This window comes from Artibeus jamaicensis, unplaced genomic scaffold (assembly GCF_021234435.1).
Source record: "Artibeus jamaicensis isolate MK-2021 breed Jamaican fruit bat unplaced genomic scaffold, CSHL_Jam_final contig_923, whole genome shotgun sequence".
Lineage (NCBI taxonomy): Eukaryota > Metazoa > Chordata > Mammalia > Chiroptera > Phyllostomidae > Artibeus > Artibeus jamaicensis.
In genome coordinates this window covers 3466245-3487719 of record NW_026522014.1, presented here as the reverse complement: position 1 = coordinate 3487719, position 21475 = coordinate 3466245, and the positions used below count along the sequence as shown (strand labels likewise).

General features: G+C 34.6%; 1 protein-coding gene across 1 annotated transcript in view; it reads right to left on the bottom strand.

The window, feature by feature from the left end:
- Positions 1-1634: 1634 nt before the first annotated feature.
- The window catches only part of CASD1 (CAS1 domain containing 1), a 46370-nt gene continuing 26529 nt past the window's right edge, over positions 1635-21475 (bottom strand). The window contains exons 9-18 of the mRNA XM_037142778.2: positions 19885-20307; positions 18798-18887; positions 13417-13536; positions 12261-12417; positions 10817-10896; positions 8524-8625; positions 7083-7223; positions 6459-6536; positions 4926-5018; positions 1635-3140 (exon numbers count right to left, since the gene is read on the bottom strand). Of these exons, the coding sequence (XP_036998673.1) occupies positions 2871-3140; positions 4926-5018; positions 6459-6536; positions 7083-7223; positions 8524-8625; positions 10817-10896; positions 12261-12417; positions 13417-13536; positions 18798-18887; positions 19885-20307 (1554 nt within the window). The 3' untranslated portion in view covers positions 1635-2870. The remainder of the gene's footprint in view (positions 3141-4925; positions 5019-6458; positions 6537-7082; positions 7224-8523; positions 8626-10816; positions 10897-12260; positions 12418-13416; positions 13537-18797; positions 18888-19884; positions 20308-21475) is intronic.

Below are 21475 nucleotides of genomic sequence, written 5' to 3'. Positions count from 1 at the left end.
ATAAAGATTCCAACCTGGCTCTCCTAAGGTTTCCCAGAGGGGCGGAAGTTCTCATCTGAAGGGGAGGGGGCAATCTGGGGTGGCTTCTCCTAGAAACTGCACGTTCTTTTGACAAAGTGACTTTTATTAAGTGTCACTTTGTCAAAAAAATAACCATAATTATTTAAAAATGGTTATTAAGTAACAATGATATAGCCCTAGTGGTTTAGAATCTAGTAAAGAAATGAATATAAACAGATACAGTTATCATTAGAGTTTATTTCATCAATCTTAAAAGCTTCCTATGCTAACATGGAATTAAGCTTATTTCTAGAGAAAACAATTCATGCATTTTAAAAAATTTAACTGGTCAACTTATCTTACAATGGGATGGTAGGATGTAAATGTTATTTTATAAAAATGGGCACCTAAAGCAAGTAATAGGATCTAGCTCACAGGTACAGTGAGTGGTTTTTTGTGGAGGCTTTGCATTTTTCACACTACGTTGGCTATAAAAATGGGACAATTTGGCAAAAAGACACCGGAAAGTGTTTGGGTATATCTGAGGGCAAGCAAGTACCTTTATGGGCCAATGGTAGAATTCTCAGTGTGATTCATATTATAGGAAATCTGAGTTTAGAGAACCTCGGTGGCTTTGTCTCCATTTGAGCATATCTAAACACTCTAGAACAGTCTGACTGCATAATGCATGCAGGAAGTACCCGAGTCAGTGCAGAAAACACACGAAAACGTGTGCCTTACAGAGGTGCTATTGCTGCAGCGACTTCTGCTATAGCAACCTCTCATCCATAAAAACTCATTAAGAAAATCAAATACAAACAGAATGCATTGTAATTAGAAATGCATAATATTTCAACTATTTTATATAACTATGTAAGAAATGAAAAGGTGGGGCATTTTAAATCAGAGCACGTGATGAAGTGACAAGGTTTACTGGTTACCAAGCCTCAGTTCCAGGCTTTGGTTCGAAGAGGAGAGAAAACTTGCTTGTCTAGTCCCTTAGTGTCACTGTGGGAGACAGTAGTGCTTCTAAAACACCAGGAATACTGGTCATCGTTCTTTTTCAATTGTTTCATCAGGAAGACTCTTTTTCAGGTGATAAAACTTACAAGCTAAATTAAAATGCACTCTACCCACTGGCAGGCTACAGCAGCAAGAATAATGCGATTGTGGTACTCGAAGTTTTTGATTTATAACGATCCTATTCTGTGCTTATAAGGCTGCAGTCTAGGAGGAGAGCAATGAATCATTCCAACTGTCTCTCTGAGGAATGTCAAAAGATTAAGTAAGGGCAGATGAGGAGAGAAGAGGAAGGGACACACTTTTCTGTCCAAGCAATAGTCCTCAGTTGGTCAGAAGGAATCACTAGCACATAAGTCCAGTGCTAAAAAAATAATGGTTAAATTTTAAAAATCTCCAAGTAAGACTACTACTAAATCATAATGCTTAAATTTCTGAGTTGAAAGGCAGATAATTCTCCAAAGCTCTGATAAGTAAATTATTCCTTTTTCAACTATCATAATGTTCTACCTCTATATACCAAGAGTTTGAAAAAGCAAATTTAAGTTGAGGAAGTAAATTAGACATTTAAACAAATCATTAATGGATCCAGCTTTTTAAAAAAAGAACACATAGAGTTTAATTGATACTTTGCCAATACAAAAATAAGCATCCACAGAATGTTTATTTACTATTTAAATTACTCCATATTTTCATATACCACGAACAGAAAATATATTTTACCCCACACACAGTAAGAGCAAACGAGTGCAATCTTTCAAACATTAAAAGTCATAATAAAATCTGTACAACAGATAAATAAATTTATACCTCTAATAGTTAGTTTGTAACAACACCAAACCAAACCAAACCAAACCAAAAAACATATTATTGCCCAGTCACCGGTTTACTTAAAATTCTACTGATGGTTGTATATCTCAGTCCTAACAACTTGAATCTTTACTGGACTACACAAGTTTAGATTGATAAATACTTTTTTAAAAATAGGAGGGAGTAATAGGAAATAACAAAATGGTTATAAAGAGTTTTCCAAACATTGGAAATAATACATAAAAATTAGTCAGGGGGAAATGTATTAAGTGGACCCACAGGGTAACTGATATTACACTGGTGTAGCTTAAGATAAGGAAACAGGTGAATGGCTGAACTGGAAAGAAAATTTGGCCTTTTTATAAAATAAAAGCAACACAACATCAACAATGACAAAACCCTGTCATGGAGCCTAGAACAACTCTGTGAGACAAAGTGTACAAAGATTTAGGCTCGTGTACCTGAAAACCACAGTTAGAAAGACAATTATGTCGGGAACACATAACAACAGAAGAACACATATAAATTAAAGGCATACTGCTTATCACTCCACATCATTGCACATATGATAAGAAAACAATACTGTAGTTATTCTTGAGTGAGAAAGTTTTTAATGAACTAGGAATTTCCATGAGGAATACAGGTGTAGACAATCTCATTACCACAAATTTAGTAAATATCAAAACACTGCCACACTAAGCTAGTTAAATTATCTCTAGTTTTTACTGCAAAGGTAATTATTTCCCTGCCTTCATATGTTAACTTAAAATCATTTATAAATGGAAATATAGATCCAGTAGAAAAGACTTTTCACATGCAAAGCTATACAATGCAGTCTGTTTCATCACTGTTTTTCATTATTTCACATGGGAATATGTACACTTCCAATATATACAACCAAACACATTCAACAGACATCACTGAGCTGTCCTCTGACCAGACCAATTGTTATTTACATGTACAATTACATTTCCAGGTAGATGCTTTTCTCCTCCAGGCAGACACCAAGTTAGCTTGAAGAGTTTACATTTTTTAGGATTTTAGGAACTTAATGTCTTATCTTGAATGGATGATAAAATGAGGAGTCCAGAAAAAAATGCAGCTATGCATGCCAACCTTTTTAGCAGGGAAGAGTTATCTTTAGGAATAATGATCTGTGCAAGATCATTGGTGATCTGAGAAATTTCATGTGCCACACACACAAATATGAAAGTGCTGACGATGATGTTGAGCATAGGGTTTCCAGGTATGAGCACCAAGATTCCCCTTGTGTCCGCTGCCAGCCAGATGTGGTACTGGCAGATAAAAAGCTAGGAGGAAAGATATTTAAAGTTAGGTATGTGCAGAGGGTCCATGAATATATAACATTTTTTTCTAATTTAAACACTTGATAGCATAATTACAGTAGCAGGCTTTTCCAAAACCATTGAATTCTGTGTCACACTGGTCCCGAAAAGTCTATTGCAGTCTCCTCTCCAGAACTCACACGTGCTGAAGCACTGTGTCCAAGTGCTCAAGAAATGAACAACAGGAACCCTGACTCGATACACATTTCTTTGCATGACATGAAAGACAAATGACAGAATGATGTCTGGACTCCTGTGTTCAGACCTCAAATAAATGTGTGTGTGTGTGCATGCGCACGTGAGTATCTAGTTATAAACCTATGTGTATTAACTATGTGTGTACAACATGTGTCTACATATCTATGTACAGGATCTGGCAGAAGTAATGCCTGCTTGGGTGTGGTTGCCTGCTAGGGTAATAATAACAGTGTAATAATTTATAGTTTTGATCTGAATACTTCACCTAAAATGTCATATGGTATGCCTGAGTGTGATACTGTTATGTTACTGAATTACATGATTTTGTAGTAAAAGATTCTGTAATAAAGCAGAGGCGTTATTTGTACTGGACCCTGCATTTGTAACTATATTCATGTATGTACATACATGAGAGGGAAATGGTATTTAAGACCGCCTCATGTTTGCTATGAGTGGCCACACAAGTGTTCTGCACTACATTTGCAGGTTTCTACAGTGTAGTTCAAGTTCTGTGAGAACACATATTGGCGAACTACATCATTTCTTTTGACTTGATTATAAACGTGGCTCTTTCATCACACTGATTAAAAATATCACAGCAGATACATGCTTAAGCTACTTCAACAAATATGAGGACTATGACATTTCTATATTTTTAACAGAAACCCTAAATAGTAAATTAATTCAAGTAAAGTTGATAAAACCTCTCATGCTTTAAATATTAAGGAACTGACAAAATAAATATTCTTTAGTCCACTGAATGACTTGGTAAGCCATTCATGGCCAAGAATTTAAATTCTATGTAATCTCTCTTCCGAATGTGACTTAAAAATAATAGAACATTTTTTCAAGAACTCAGAAATTTATTTCCCTATTTTAAAGAAAACATAATAGATCTTATACTAAAAAAATATACCTTTTAAGTAAATCTTAAGCTCTAAAAATTATCTTTTATAAATCACAATATGAATTTTGTTTTAAAATATGCTATTTCAAAAAAAGCTCAAAACACTCAGAATGTATTTCAAAACCTGCTTTAAACTGATTTTGCAGATAACTTAATATTAGATATTACACACATAATAATGAGTTTTAAAATTATTCCAATTTCTAATAATAAGGGTGAATATTATTATGATAAGCATTATAACCTAAATTCCAGTAATATCACATTTAATTGTGGAAATAAACAACAAAATCAGAGTCCCCTCAGCTTGATTTCTTTTATGCCTATTTATAAATTTCATTTACATCGCTTTCATTTTTTTTCTCTTCTGGTCTCAGCATCCTGGGTGTGCTTCAAAGCTTATAACCGTATGAAGAACATGGTGAAAGTCATCTACCTCTAGTCACTTAAATAAAGCTTTACAATAGTCGACAGTATGTTACTGCTTTTGAGGGTACTGAGCTTTTCCCCCTATAATTCCATAAATTTCATAGCTCTGGTTAAAAAAATGTTACAGCCACACACACACACACACATACACGCACATGAGCACAAACAACACTTAGCTGTGTAAGTAAGATAGAGCAAAATGTTAATGTACTAACCTCTAACGAAATTTTCCCAAACCAAGCAAAAAATGAACTGTAAACAGAACGGGCATATCCAGGGATATTCCTTATTAGAATAAAGGCTAAAATCTAAAAATAAATAAATAAATAAATATTAATAATTTGTATATTAAAAGCATTTTTGCTTTCCTTCAAGTCATAACTTAATTCTTTTTTTTTTAAGTTTTATTTATTTAGCTTTAGAGGGGAAGGGAAGGAGAGAAGGAGAGAAATATCAATGTGTGGTTGCCTCTCGTGTGTCCCCTGCTGGGAACTGGCCTGCAACCCAGGCATGTGCCCTGACTGGGAATCAAACCTCGATCCTTTGGTTCGCAGGCCCAAGCTCAATCCACTGAGCTACACCAGCCAGGGCGACTTAATTCTTTATATTCTTAAACCTGATACATACACGATGTTTTCCCCCTCAACAGATAAAGCATTAGCAAGTTATTCCTGTTCTAGCATCCATCTAGCCTGGGTTTCTCAAACGTGGGGTCTGTATACTGCACACTAGTGCAGATACTAGGTGGTGCACGGCTGAACAGTTTTATTTAATGTTTTGGAAAAAATATAAACCCACTCTGAGGACCTTCATATAGAAACAGATAACATATTTATGTGGAAAAATTTATAAATTCCCATGATATAATTTTGATTCTTCCATAAAGATCCTCTAGAAATTCTCCCTGCTCCTCTTTGCTGGGCTACTCAGTTTTCAGTCCTTGGCCTAGACACTATTTTCTCCATGAACCTTGCTGGAGTAGGAAGAAGTCACATGTGTTTCTCAAGCACCCTAACTTACTCATCATCATACTAATCACAATGTACTATGACTACCTGCAACCAGAGGTATCTCTGCAAAAACACAAATCTGATTTGCCTCTAGCCTCTGCCCACCTCCCAGTCACTATCACCTACCTCTCCAGTCCTGGGCTCTTTGAACTCCAGCCCCAATGACCTTCTATGTCAAGTCCCTTGAATGTGCTATGCTCCTTTCCCCACAGGCCTAAGCTCTTATTGCCTGCTGTGCCTCATCCTTCCAGATCACTCCCCAACAACAACTAGGTCATATCTCCTCATGATGTTCCCTTACTGCATCATGACTTCTATTTACAACTACATGGTAATTACAAGATTATTATCTGTAATAGAAGAATGTAGGCTCAATAGGGTAGGAAGTATGTCTGATATGGTTACCACTGTATCTTTCCACATAATGTCTATCACGTACTAGGGATCAAATATTTATTAAGTAAATTTAAAAATTGTTAAAAGCAAATATGACAGGTACAATTAATATCTTCAAAGTGCCGATTAAGTGACAAATACTGATCATTTCCATACATTTAATACAACAGCCCTTTAAAAAGAGATTTTAATTTCCCTCTTATGACAGAAGAAGTAGGGCTTGGAAAGATTAAGTCATACACCTACATCTTGAAAAGTTTGATCTCAAGTTTCTTTGCCTCTAAAGATTGCATTCTTGTCAAGAATTAAGAAAAAATAGTTTCTCCAAATCAAGACTATTACCTGCACTACAGAAACACACGGGTGGAGCTCGTTGCACTCTGCTTTGTTTTTACAACTGCTGGCCCAGATGGAGTAGGTCTAAAACAGAAAACACATCAATCAGTCCACAGACACAGCTATGCCGAACACTCTCAGAAAATGTTGAAACTGTCTTTATAACATTATACTCCAGTATGCTACTTAAAAAGCTTCAGTAGAAACTTCCCATAGTTTTGCGCATCACTGGTTTTGGTGTCTTGACTCCCCACACACAAGCAGAGAGGCACGCAGGCCTACGCTTTTCTGGGAGCAGTGATCTGGGAGGCAGAGGTGGCTTTTCATGTCAAACAGCTTACATTTGTATCTTTCCCCCAATTTATCACAATTTTTAAAATTCCTATTTCACTTAGCTTTCAGTTGTTATTCATATTTAACGTGTACAGGTATTCACTTCAAAATTTATGCTCAATTGGAAAATAGACAATGAATTTTAAAGATTTTGTTCATTAAAAATAATTGATTCAAAAAATAAAATAAAAATAAATGAATAAAAAGAAAAAAATTGATTTAATTCCGTTCTCTTAAAGTTAATTTTCTATACCATTAGGATGTTGGAAAATCAAAAGATTAAATTCTGAAACTTACCAGGAAAGAAACTACTGAAATAAATAATAGAACATTTGAAATTTTGTTTGAAAAGAGAGGTTCACCCTTTCCTTCAGAAAGTATTTGACGCTTCTGTAAAGCCAGATAAATGAAAGCAAACAACATTCCGTAAAAGACTACCTGAAAAATAAGGAGACAAAATTTGTTTTAAACAGCTACTTTCCAATAAATAGCAAAAAATCTGGTAAATGAGAAAAATATGTGTAAAAGTAAGTAGGCTAAAAGCTTGAGATTTCAGAGTTTCTAGGACTTAAACTTTAAGAGTAAAACTTGAAGCAGTGAAGTTAACCCCTGTGATTGTTAGGAACTGTAAGTAATAGGCAAGAGAACGTCTCTTGTAACAACATGAGAAAAACTGGCTCATTCTGAGCAGTTTCAGCAGCAGGTGAAGATATAAAGACAATTTAAAAATAATAATAAAAACTTATTCTGAAGATAAATGATAAAATTTAATTGTATTCAACCAAGATAAAACATTTTATATTGATAATCCTTTCAATCAAATAAAACACACAATAAGAATACCACCAAACTCAGACTTTTAAATAAGAATATTTAAAGAGTGAAAAAATAAGCTGGACTAGAAAGCTCTCTTAAAAAAAAAAAAAGCTACCATATCATAGCAGACCGCTCTAATGAGAAAGCTGATAAGACCTTAGCAAAGCTTTTTTAAATAGATGGTTTTGAAACAATGTACTTCATTGGAAAGTGCACAGGTGTCAGAACCGGGGGATCACACAGAAATAGGCACCAGGAAAACATTTGCTGAATGAAAAATGAAATAGTAAAAGATGGGAGGAAAAGGGAAAAGAGTAAAGAGGAGTAATTAACATTTATCCAGCATCTGTTATTTTTCAAATGCTATGCTGGATGTTTTACATTCTGCTGGCCAACTGAATCTTAGCCACCCTTCAAGGTTAAATCCACAGAATCATCCATGACACTGCTCTCTCCTTCTCTGCCAACTTCTACCTCCAAATGCGTACTGCACAGTTTAGCACTCACTTGTAAGTAGTATTCCTGGGTTTTAAACTAGATGGTAAGGGTTAGAAGCCTCGAGGTGCGTCTCGTTCTCTAGCAGGTCCCTCCCAATACCAACACCAGGGCACACACTAGGGCCCAACACAAACATTGTGCTGAGCGGCTAAAACATGTACATGAAGGGTCACCTGTAAGTGAAAGTTATGACTCAAACGAAGGCTCTGTTATAGACAATGTTTTTTACAGTATTTCTCTGCTGATGCGCATACACATGCAGACCCTTTCTCTGCTATAAAAAAGTAGCGTGGCAGGGCTGCTCTGATTTACCAAATCAACATGCTTCCTTATTCTAAAACTAAATAAAAAATATTTTATTTTTCCAAAGAAATTTTTAAAAGAACAGTTTGAAATGGCCAAAGATCACAAGGTAAATACATACGTAACGGTCTAACCTCCATCTGAACCACCATTCGTATACATTCCCTTTCAGTTCAAAACACTTGGATAATGGCCAAAGAGAAAAGATCTTCTCAAATGCACCCTGGGAAAAGGAATCCGGAAAATAAATTAAGATGGTACAAGTCAATACTTGTAGACAGGATTATATAAGGATCATTCAGTTTTTCTATTCTACTTATTTCATTTAAAAATAGCACTTCATTTGAAATTCATCTGAAAATAAATTTATTTTACTAATGGCTAATACAAATGACTTAAACCTTTTTTTTTTACTTATTTTCATTGCAGATTAAAGGCTACAGAGACTGAAAAATTTAAAAGGAAAATTATCCCATTTAATATTTTAAATCTATGACACAAACAGCTAATACGTATTGATGAAAACAGAAAAATACAAAAGACTTCAGTCAATATGGTATAAATAACCTAAAAAATGATGGCTAATGTTAAAAAATATGTTTTTCTTTCTCTAAATGTCCTTAATAATCTATAATTAACCATATGAGTTAAGAGAATCCTCTGAATTAGTCACCTTAATCAATCAGCCATTCCCAAGTGCCATCACCAGCTTTTGAAACAAAGTTTACAATTTTACTCTGGTGAAGTTGGTGAATTGTGCCCTTTTATTAATCTGACAGCCTGGAAAATCTGAGGATGAAGAGGCAGAAGTCTTCGGTACATTCCTGCACATTAATGAAGTCTTTCAAAGAAGAGAACAAAACCCTCAATTTCCAGACTGAAGAAGGACGACAAACTCTATTAAGGAAAGCTCCATTATTAGACCTAATACCACAGCATTAAAAAATGTAACATTATAATTTTTTAAAAGGCTAATAAAAATTAAGAGAAAATACAAAAACTATTGTATTAAGTAATGCTGAATCATAAGGTCAGAAAAATGTTATTTTAATAAAGTGTAATATTCTCCATTTTACCACAGAATTTAAAATGCCTACAGCTTATTAAATATTAGGTCCTGACTATGCTTCAGGATATTAAGCATGATTAACAAAATTTGCATTATGAAGTACTTATATATCTTATACACATACAATGTGAAAATAGAAATATGATCCAATGGGTATATAACTATTAGATTTGATCTTACCCATCAATGTTACATGACATATTTATAAGGTACCACTTTATTTCTGATTAAAGATATTGTTTCTTATGTGATCAATAAACGAGTATTTACTGACCACCAGTTTTGTGAAAGACACTGAGATATATACTGGACCACATACTTTTTTCTTGTCCAATGGCAAACACTAATTCAGGGCAGAGGAAATCTCCTTAGCCCCTCTACTGACCCTCTGGTCTGCCTGCCTTTTCCTCCCTCAGACGCACCACAGCGTTGGGAACTTTGATGAATGACTGTTAGGTAGTTGTTGCAGTTACCTGGCTATTTCTTTACACATTTGCCTATTGTTTCCTTATTATTTTACATATCTGCTGCAAAAAACCCTTAGAGGTCAGGCAGAAATATCAATGCTTTATTTTTAAGTGTGAAAGCCTACAAAACAAGTGAAAAACCAGCTTTACAGAATTATACCCCCTCGCCCCACCCCTTAGGAGCATTTGCATCTGATGCAGCCAGGTACTGTACCAGACAGTGTGGGAGATAAAAGCAAACTGCAGAATGTGTCACAACTCTAGGCATTCAAATTAAAACATTTTGTTATAAATACCATGCTGCCCAACCGATGTGTCTGCCTGATGGACCCAGCCAGCAGGTAACAGTGTACCACCCTGCTGAAGTAACAGACAATCTCAACCATCATAAAAGGTTAGAGATAAGAAAATCACCAACATTTTAATGAAATTAAATATACCACATGCATACAAATCCCTTTGCTCCTACGTTGGGTTTATTAACTGCCAAAATTTTACTCCATGCAGTTATGGAAAAATCAAGTACGTAACACTTTTTGATGCAATGAATAATGCACAAACCAAGTCGCAAATTCTGTCAAGAGAATTTTGATCTCCACTTAGAGTCTTGTAAGAGACATTCAATAAATGTTTGATTGATCAAGTGAAATGGGTTTTGAACAATTGCCAGAGGAAGAGCTTAAATTGCTCTTTCAACAAAAACAGGGGTAACAAAAGTAGGTCTCAAAAGAACTACACCGCATAGTCAACTACGGAATGACACTTTTATTACAGTCATTAAAAAATGAAGCTAAAAGAAGCTCTAACTCTTCTCACATACTTTAATAGACTTGAACACTAAAATAAAATAGAATATAAACTAAAAGGACTGTACAAACCTGAGAATATGCCAAAAAACATATACATAACAGCAAGAAGGCTAGTTTCAGCAGTAAGCCAAAATGCCAGAAACAATTTCCTAAGAGAGAAAATATTTAATTTACTAAAAAATGTAAATTTACATTAAGAAAATACCAAATACGACTTAACACATTAATACACCACACAGTTCTTAATATAAGTTAAGGCTGCTTACAGGTGATGAAATATATCTAGGCAGTGTAAGTTACGAGTAGGACAAATAGGGAAAAAAAGGTGGACGGGTCCTGGCTAGGAATGAGGTTACAACATACGTCTGATGCCTCAATACCTGCTGTTCATCCACTATGAATATATTTGAAAACGCCTCCTGGATTCCATTATACCTATGCATTACTGAAAGCTGCAACAAAATCTGGAACAGTATGTTCAATGTAATTCTAAAACTCAGGCAGGAACATACTAACTTGGATAAGACTGCTTAAATGAATTCAAGTTTTAAAAGGCGAGCTTAAGGGCTACCTAATAGAATAGGATTTAACCATGAGGTATATTTTAACATACACATGTTTTGAGTTATGTATGTGTTCAGTATACGCACTGGTTATTCATTTGATTTAATATTTTGGTTTTATGTGAGGAATTAAACTACAGAGACTGTCCAGAGACACTAATGGACTTTATTAAAGACAGGAAACTCAACACTTTCCTGAAAAATTATTTGATATTATAATGGAAGTCAACAGAAAATACTTTTTGATATACAATATTTGAATAAGTTAAATACATTATGAAAAATACTTTAATGATATGATCTTGAGGTGGGGGGAAGCATTAAGATGAATGACTGTGGCCTCACTTTGAGCACTATCAGTAAGTGGCTATGTGATATTTGAAGATGACAACCTTTTGGACGCTTAGGTTTTCTTCAAATAACTGCTGAAAGGGTTGCACGAACATAAATTACATTAGAGGTTTTTAAAGTTGTTTGACATAAAAAGCCTTTTTGGAAATGAACATTTATTTACAATCTCTCTCTGCACACACACACACACACACACACACACACACACACACGAAATTAAATGAAGCCAAGCTGTCAAAATTGAAGCAGAATGTAGGAGACTACAACCTTGTCTGGCTTTCCCTTCTGTCTTCTAGCTTATCCACTCTGGCTCTGTACAAGACTGTTTGATAACTATTGCATTAGTTAATCAGTAAAATGGCTTTGAAATTTTAAAATTAAAAAAACACAAACTATAAACTGTTATTCGCATTGCTGTGTTATGTGAACTACTTAGACATTTTAGAAACAGTTTTTAAGAACAAACTTTCAAAATGTCAATGCTACACATAAATATAAACTGTTTACATGTCTCAATAAAAATAGTCTTTAACAACTAAAAACAAATTTAGTACATTGGAAGAATATATTTATTAACATAAGTAAGAAAGTATATTTACCGTTTGCTTTTTTTTGGATTATTTGAGGCCACAGTGCTAAAGTAACATATATGACTATGAACCATACAGTGACCAAGGGGACAAAGTAATAGAATTGATAAGGCCGATCCATTACTATACATAACACCACTACCAGGAAATTGAGACGAAATAAGACCTATTAAAAAGGAGAAGAAATAGTTTTCATTCCAGATATCCATGAAGAGCAAAGACAGATTCTCTCTGACAAATTACAAATGTTTATTTAAGACTAGAATAATAACTCTACAAGTGTATTTTATTAATCCCTAAAATTGTATTTGTTCTACAATCATTGTAAAGAGTTGAATATAAAATATTTATGCATCACTACATTAACTAAATCCCAGCAAAGCACAAGCCTGAGCTGTCCTCTGGCTACAAGTGCTATCATGTTAAATGTAGGGAAAGAATCATAAATCTCCCTCCTAGGGCTCCAGTTTATAAGCAGAGATTAGATTACCTCCAAGAACGTATCCATTTCATCTCTATTTAATGTTGATTTACCCCATTTGGGATTAAACTGAAAGTTGTCATATATACAAAATGATATTACTCAAATTAAACAGAATCTTTGAGACTTCTGTAACTGTCATCTCAGACAGTGCAACATCAAAGAACACAGAACCCAAGAGACTGGTGTGAGAGCAGCACCACTTCCTATGTGACCACAGGCGAATTACTTAACCTCTCTGAGCCTCCATGTCCTTGCCTGTGCTTGTGAAGGTCACAACTCAAGACTGTCGCGGGGGGGTAAGCAAAACAACGTTCAGAAATCACCTAAAGTAAGGTAGAAACTTAGTAAATATTATTCCTTTTCTTAGAGAGAGAAAATACTGGATGTTACTGTATAATAATTCCAGGTACCAGGTACCTGGACATTTCTACAAAACTAAAGTTAGTCAGCCATGTTTTGCCTTGCACACCAGTGTTTTTATTATACATTCATCTCGATTATATTTTCCCTTCTCAGTAATAATTTATCTTGAATTACTAACCACAGAATATAGAAATAAAACTTTAAAGCAGTATTTCATAAATTCAAATTATTCATGGTCTTACAATGACAGTATTTATATTTTATCAACAGTCACAAAAGCATGTTGAACTGGAAGAAAATAGTTGAATGTGTTCCTACCTGACATACTCTATGGATTCCAAAGTCTCCTTTGATCCAAAAGTATGAGAAGTGCCCATACCCTGTCTGAAACAGATATGCAGCAACCAGAACCCGAATGTGCATGTACACAGGCAAGAACTGTTGACAAAAACAGACAGGTGGAACGTATGTTGGCACCAACTATACCCTGAATGAGCATAACCAGTACTTTAAACCAAGACAGTGAATGACCATTATCATTCGGCATGACCTCAATGGAAAGGTTTATTCTCAAACATTAGGCAGTGCAGTAAGAGATGCAAATGTAGAATCAGAATCAGACCTAGATGTGCATTTCAGTTCTGCCACTTACTAACTGTGTGGCTTTGAGTCTGAGGCTTCTAACCTGCAAAGTGAGACTATCGCCTCTTTCCTCAAAGGGTTCTTGTGAGAAATGCATGAGTTAATATAAAGCACAGTGTATATTTCTTCCAGTTAGAACCAAATGTATAAAATCTATAATCATTAGCCCTGGCTGGTGTAGCTCAGTGGATTGAGCACGGGCCTGCGAACCAGACAATCGCGGTTTGATTCCCAGTCAGGGCACATGCCAGGGTTGCAGACAGGTTCCCTGCAGGCCAGTTCCCAGCAGGGGACGCACGAAAGGCAACCATACATTGATGTTTCTCTCCCTCTCTCCTTCCCTTCCCCTCTAAAGATAAATAAATAAAATCTTTAAAAAAAAATCTATAATCATTAATCACCACTCTGGTTTTCACATTTTTCTAATGGCAAAATAAATAAATAAATAAATAGTCTACACTTTTAACACTGTTAAATATTAGACTTTACACTTGTAAATAAAATGGTCACATGACTACTTAAAATATTGTTAGCTAAATACACATATTTAAAAATATACACAGACATAACAGAAACATTATTTCCCTCTCATTCTTATTTTATAGAGTAACTTTATTTTACACTCCTACATAAATGTTTTATTATGACCAAGATCCTTATAATCACTTGCCATGGTTTTTTCAGAGCATCATTTCTACTCTGTATTTTATGGGAGTCACTGGAAATATTATCTCATTTGCAAGCCCTAATTCTCATAACCTTAGAACACTGTCCTTCCACCTCCCGCCAACAATCGGGCCTTTAGATGCACATTCATAATCTCTATAATATAACTAGTACATGGCTTTTAAAAGTTATCTTTTAAAGAACTATTCAGTGACATCCAACACTTGCATTTATAAGGCCATTCTTTTAGGGATAATTACTAAATTTACGTATATTTTCTTGGCTTCTAATGTCTAGACTCATCTGCTCACCTCTGTAATTAATCAGCATTAACACTGCTTATTAGCCACTTCAGTCAGTGTGTCTTCCCCAAGTGATGCTTTGTAGGACGAAATAAACTAATTAAAGCAGACACCTTAAATAGACTTTATAAGGCCTTGGATGTATGCATCTTTTGTATATATCCTCGAATGCATCCTTGAACACACCTTTTTCTTTTCTGAGAGATAGTATTTTTTTCTGGAAGGAAAAAAACTGAATCTTTAATAGTTTACAAATTCTCTACCATAGCCACACTCTAGCCAAACTGTTCAGACTCCCTGTCTCCTGAACTGGCCTTCTTCCTGCCTCCTTGTCACCTCTTCTTTTGTTTACCTGTTTATGCTATTCTGGAATGTTCTCCTGGACCCTTTTGTATTTCTTCAAATTCTATTCTTCTTTAGAGCCCTGTTCAAAACTTCCAACCTTTACTCTCAGATGAAACTGGTTTCTCCTTCCTCTGAGTTGCTAGACTATCAACAATGTGTAAACCACAGTTTTTATTTATTGCTCTTTATCATTAGTTTTTAAATGTCTGATTTCATCATTAGATCAGAAATTTTCAATGAAGGTGTAACATATTAAATCATAGGGGTGAAGGTGGAAAATGCAGTACTGAAGTACCAGGATTTATCTGGTCTAAACTGTGCCCTTACTTCATTCCTGATGTTCTCTAAAATACTCCCTTTAAGTCTCTTAGCACTTTTTAGAAGCCGAAAACACAAATTCCAAAGGCAATCTATTCTATTTTCAGGTGGGGCTTAGCTGCTATAAAGTTGCTTTTCATAAAAAGTTGAAATGTAACTCTACTTAAAATTACCAACTTCAGCTCTCTAAGGCACTGCTTTGCAAGAGAAATAAAAGTGAGCCACATAGTGAATTTTTAAAAAGTTAAAAGAAACAAGTGAAACTTAGAATCAGTTTAAGTCAATATATCTAAAATATCATTCCAACATACAATTAGATATTTTATATTATTTTTATAGTAAGTTTTTGTAGTGTATTTATCATGATTAATCATCCTTAATCTGGTTTGTGTTTCACTTTATACAGTACAGCATATCTTAATTCTGACTGGCTCTGTTACCAGGCCTCCAGAGTCACTCACTGGCGGCAAGTGGTTTCCCCAACGAAGAGAGTTGCTCTAAAGCCACAGCCACAGGCTCAACCACGCTTACATCTAATAGTTCTAGAACGACTTGAAAAACAGATGTCAAACCTAGGCTAACCATTACTAATCACTCTCACCACTCTCCATAAAACATGCTTTCAAGTCCTTTCAAGATGAGGGCTCGGCCTACAAAGTTGGGATTTGGTCCTTCTTTTTAAACAGTCAAAACAATGAATTTAAATGGAATTAAACACAATCACAACAATTTGCCAAATTCCTGACAATGGTGGATTACTACAAATTTCATGTAACAGTTTTATCAACTTTTAAAGATATTTTCAACCAACAGAAAAGCTGCAATAATAGTACAATGGATATCTTACATACATATTATACTGAACCATTTAAAAGTATGTCACAGACCACATGACTCCACCCCTAAATACTTTAGCAAGTATCTCCTAGGCAGTAAAAATGCCTGATCATATTATCATCAAACCCAAGAAATTTAATATGACCATAATAGTAGCTACTGTACAATGCGCTTTCAAATTTCCCTGACTGTCTCAGTAACACTCTTTATAGTTTAAAATTTTTTGCTTTCGATTTAGGAACCTTGAATCAACTATCACTCATACCATTTACTTGTCATTCCTCTTTAGTCCCCTTTAAATTATTTTTCTTTTTGTCTTTCATGAGTCAAGTATTACTTACAACAAAATTTTAGGTATAAAAATATATTTAAAATTCCAACTTCATTAAAATCAATAGCTAGGTTGACTTCTGGTTCTCTTCTTTTTTTCTAGTCCCACAAAATTCCCCTCAAGACCTTTGACTCAGGTCCCTTCATAAAAGTTATTTATAAACTGTCAAAGAAAAAAATTACAGTGGAACACAGAACTACCTTGCTGTGCTTTCCACTTTAAATTCATAGCATTTTATCCATATTGAATATAAATTGTTTTAAAAGAATGTTTATACCAAGAATTGCAATCTGCCAGACCATCTGTATTATTTTAAGAATTCTCTGTAATCTTTGCTATAATTTCTATTTTAGTATAAAAACATGGAGTAACTAAAGTTTCATATATTTTACTAAAAAAATTAATATTAGGTAATTAGAATAATCATGGCAGTTAAAAAGAATTTTTAATTAAGGTAATCCCTCAAAGAGCCATGACTCAAATCCCAAAATATGTTATAACTCATGCTAATAATGCTTTGCTGATGTAGATACAGGTAATTTCTAACCAAAAAAATCTTACAGTATAAAAGAACAGGGATATGTTAATTAATCAAAACAAATATCTATTAATGAAAAGTATTTCCTGCCAGAACAGAAAATTTTTTTAAATTGTCACTTAGGATGTACTGGGATATAGTCTAAGATGTATTAGAATGCTAGCTTGGCAAATGATTATAAAAGAATGCCAAACTGCCTGTATCCATTTATGATCCAAATCCTTTCTGGAATCAATGAATTGAAGAATTTAATCTGCCATTAATTCTCTATGATTTTTTAAACACCATTATCACCCTTTAATATGTCAGCAATTAATTATGTCTCCAAGTGGCATTTTCTTAAAACCCCTTTTCCCCCTCAAATTAATTTAATCTTTGTGCATATGTCAGAGATTAAATTTCTAGGATTCAATATGCATCCCTACTTAGTATTTAGAAATCTGCCATATTTATCGTATAAACTCTGAACTGGGCTTATAAACTAAGTCTCACTCTCTTCATCTTCCCGGGCCTTGGCTCTCCCACTGCCAGGCCTCTCCATGGCCATTGAACTCAGGAGGTCCCTCCATCTGCAACGCCACAGGAATTTCACTGCTGCCGCAGATACACTTATCACAGTCATGGAAATTCAGTAAGAACTATACTTCATTCCTCTGCCTTTTGACCTTCAAATAAACCATCCGTAAAATCACTAATTTTTAAAAATAATAGACTTTAATGAAGAAAAACATTATTTTCAAATTCTTAGAGATATCTGAAGAACCCCAGTGTTATTTACCTTCTTAACTGCTGCTATGAAAATTTTAAAATACTGTACTCTTCTGCCTGGGAAACTGTCATATCCATGTATCATCAACTCAACTACTGTTTAAAGATGCGTGCTTTACATAAACAAATTATGCAGTAATAAAACAGTTCAGTAGTTCCCAAATCATGAATGACTTCCTTACATTTTAAAAACATTTTATAGAAATCAGTTTGTATCTTTACTCCAAAAATATGTAAAAAGTAATTATCAGACACTTAGGTCCACTCTAAAAAGTTTGTTTTAACTGTAATGTGGCTAAAACATTACAATTCTTATACATTTTTTTTCTACCCTTGCCGAATCCAGGATGTCCCCACATCTTGAGAATCCCAAATCTTTTTAGACAGTCAGGGAGCAGGAAAAGGCTTTGTCCAGATACCGGGCAGAGGAGGAACTCCGCATCTCACGGACAAGGCCCCACTCGGCCTCCAGTGCAGCCACCAGTGTCCGAGTTCTCTAAGTTTTTTAAACTCTACCAGTGTAAAAATAGTTGGTTAAACTCCCTAACATACAGAGAAGGACAGAACATACAATTCTCTGATTGGATTTCTTCTGATAGTAATTTACCTATTCCAAATCCTCATTTGCATTCACAAAGACTCTTGATGACTTGAAATTGGTTGTTCAACAGGGTGACATGAAATAATACCCTTTGATCATCAACTGTTTCTATTACATTAAAAATTAAGGCCAAGTAAATATAAGTAAATTATTGTCTTCTCTTTTTAAAAAATGACTTTGCTTTTGAAACTATTCATTCTCAAAGAGTCAGGTGGTAGGGGAAGAATGGGAAGGTAGAAAGATTGGGCTGGAAATCAGAAGGCAGGGAATATAGAACAAAAGAGTTGGTACCCTTAAAGAAACAGTGAAGTGGCAGTATTTCCTATGTTTTCTGAACTTTAAAATACTTACCGTACTTGCTCCAGAGATATGATAAATCAAAATCACAAGCTGCATCCAGCCTTTCCATTCATCTGTTTGTTCTCTATTTAATACTTTAGTCTGTGTAAAGAACCAACATCTGTATTAAAATTTATCATGAAGCTATTATTTTTGGACAGTACATATGTAAGTATGTTAAAATTGTTCTTATAGAATATAAAGATAATGCTTTTGTTAAAAGAACTTGGGTGGGGGAGAGTTAAAGATGGTCATTTTATTTCTTGATAAAAGATATAATAAAACCACTTAAAATATGAATTTGAAAACTAACATAAACTAAAATTTTAAACAGTATTTGATACTTATAGTTTTATATTAAGCTTAAATTTAAACTATAACAGATGTGTTTATAAATCTTAAAAAATGGCATTTTATAATTTTCTTTTAAGAAAATCTCAGGATTTCGGTTAGAAAAGATTTTACAGTTCTGTTACACTTTACTGTGAAAAAAAAACCTCTATTATTATAGCTTATTTTATGTGCGATTTTCTCACCGGAGATAAAGAACTGATTAATCATTCTCATATGAGTTATTTCTTACAATAAAATTTATTAATTGAAATAAATCATGCCTTATAAAGGAGTTACAGCAATGCTAAAATAGGAAATTCAGAATATTATGAAGTGCCCCTATTAGTATGTAAGTTCTAATTTGTGTGTACATATGATTATACATAAATATAAAACATGCTTGTGCATACAGGCATGTATTACTATCATTATACACTTTTGCTTTATAAAAGGCTGTAGTAGATAATGTCTGACTGAAGACCTTCACAAAACTGGAGGCCCCTCCACCTCCTCCATTTCCATGCAGGCAGAAGAACATTGAATCATATATCGTTTTTACAGGTTGTTATTGCCAACTTTCCAGTGATCTTCACCAAACTCTGTGCATGTCCTCCAAGATGTTTGTAAAACACAAGAGTCCACTGACTGAAATGCAACCACAATGTTCGTCTGTCCTCTTCTACACAGATGCTTGTACAGTTTTTAAAATCTAGACTTTGTAATGAGATAACAAAGGATAACAAGCTAAAAAGAAAACGACTCTTACCTCTTTAGTATTTTCATTATAAAATACTCCCAAAACCAAGATGTAAATAATTGGGATAAAGAAAGTTGAATGTGTATAAAATTTGTTTTCCTTCATAAACAGATTTGCACGATCACACATGTAGAAATAAGCCATAATCAGGCCAAGTTTGCAGAAAGATTGTAAAAGTACTTCTAATGGAGACACAGGGGTACTGATAATATTTTTCTTTTCCTCTCCACTTTCCAAATCAGTACATGGCTTATTCTTCCGATGAGAATTACGATGAATTATATAAAAAATTAAATATCCGACAATGGATAAGGTAAAAAAACAAGCAGCCAGCTTCTGTATGAGCGTCAGAGGGGGCCGCGGCTGGCAGCAGGAGCCGTCCACAGGCTTCAGGACCTTATTGCAATACACGTTCATGAGAATCATCGCGCTCTGGGAACAAACCAAGTTACTGGTTATTATCTTGTCAGCAATGTAGTTCACTTTGGATTTTCTCCTGTGAATACTACTGACTTTTCAACACTGACACCAAAATGCTTTTGTACTTTTTGCTGCCATTTCCCAAATGCTCATGCAAATAACGGTATTCCTTCAATCTGTAAAGCTAGTTCGGGGCTTTTCAAACTTCTTGGCCCATGATCTATACTGAAAAATTCATTTTCTAATGTGACCCAGACACATATATGGGAAACAATCCCTATCCTTACTACTTATGATGCACTCTGACATTTATTATTCTTTTCTCCTTTTTTTAGAAAAAAATACTAATTTCATAGCTGCTAATGAACCATGGCCTTAGGTAAAAACAGTGACAAGATGTCAAAGAACAAAAAATTTTAATTAGCAAACTTTCAATATGGAAGATAACCAGGATATTTAAGATAGGGTCCCAGTTTTTAAATGTGAAAAAAAAGAATGTAGCCCTGGTTGGTGTGGCTCAGTTGGTTCAGCATCATCCAGTGAACCACGGGGTTGTGGGTTCGATTCCGGGTCAGGGCACGTGCCTAGGTGTGGGTTCAGTCCCTAGTCGGGGCACATGCGGAAGGCAGCCAATCAATGTTCCTCTCTCACATGGATGTTTCTCTCCTTTCCCCTTTCTCTAAAATCAATAAAGCATGTCCTTGGATGAGAATTAAGAATATAAAACAACTACCACAAACAATAATTAAATCTTAGCTAACAATATTTGCAATACACTTTTCATTTGGTTTACAGTTTACAGACCACTTGGGATTCTACATTTTAAGTACTTCTAAAGTTAAACAAAATGTGGAATCTTGAACATGGTTTCATTATAGTAAAAACATTCTAGGCAAGCTGTCAAGATTCTGTCCAGTTGAAGTTTCAGTCAAATCCAGTTTTATTAAAACTTTATAGGTTAGCCATCTTTGGGACTTAAGGTGATTATATTATTTAAGCCTAAGCATTCAAAGGACTCAACTGTTCAGGACTATTCAGGAAATCTCGCCCTGCTAGCCCTGGGTTCTGTGTCTGACACCCTTGCAGATACTAGCTGACAGACCATATCCCCAAGTTCTTAACCAGCTGCACAGCATCCAAAAAGTCCCTTCAAGTGTGTGAAGAACACATGTATATATTT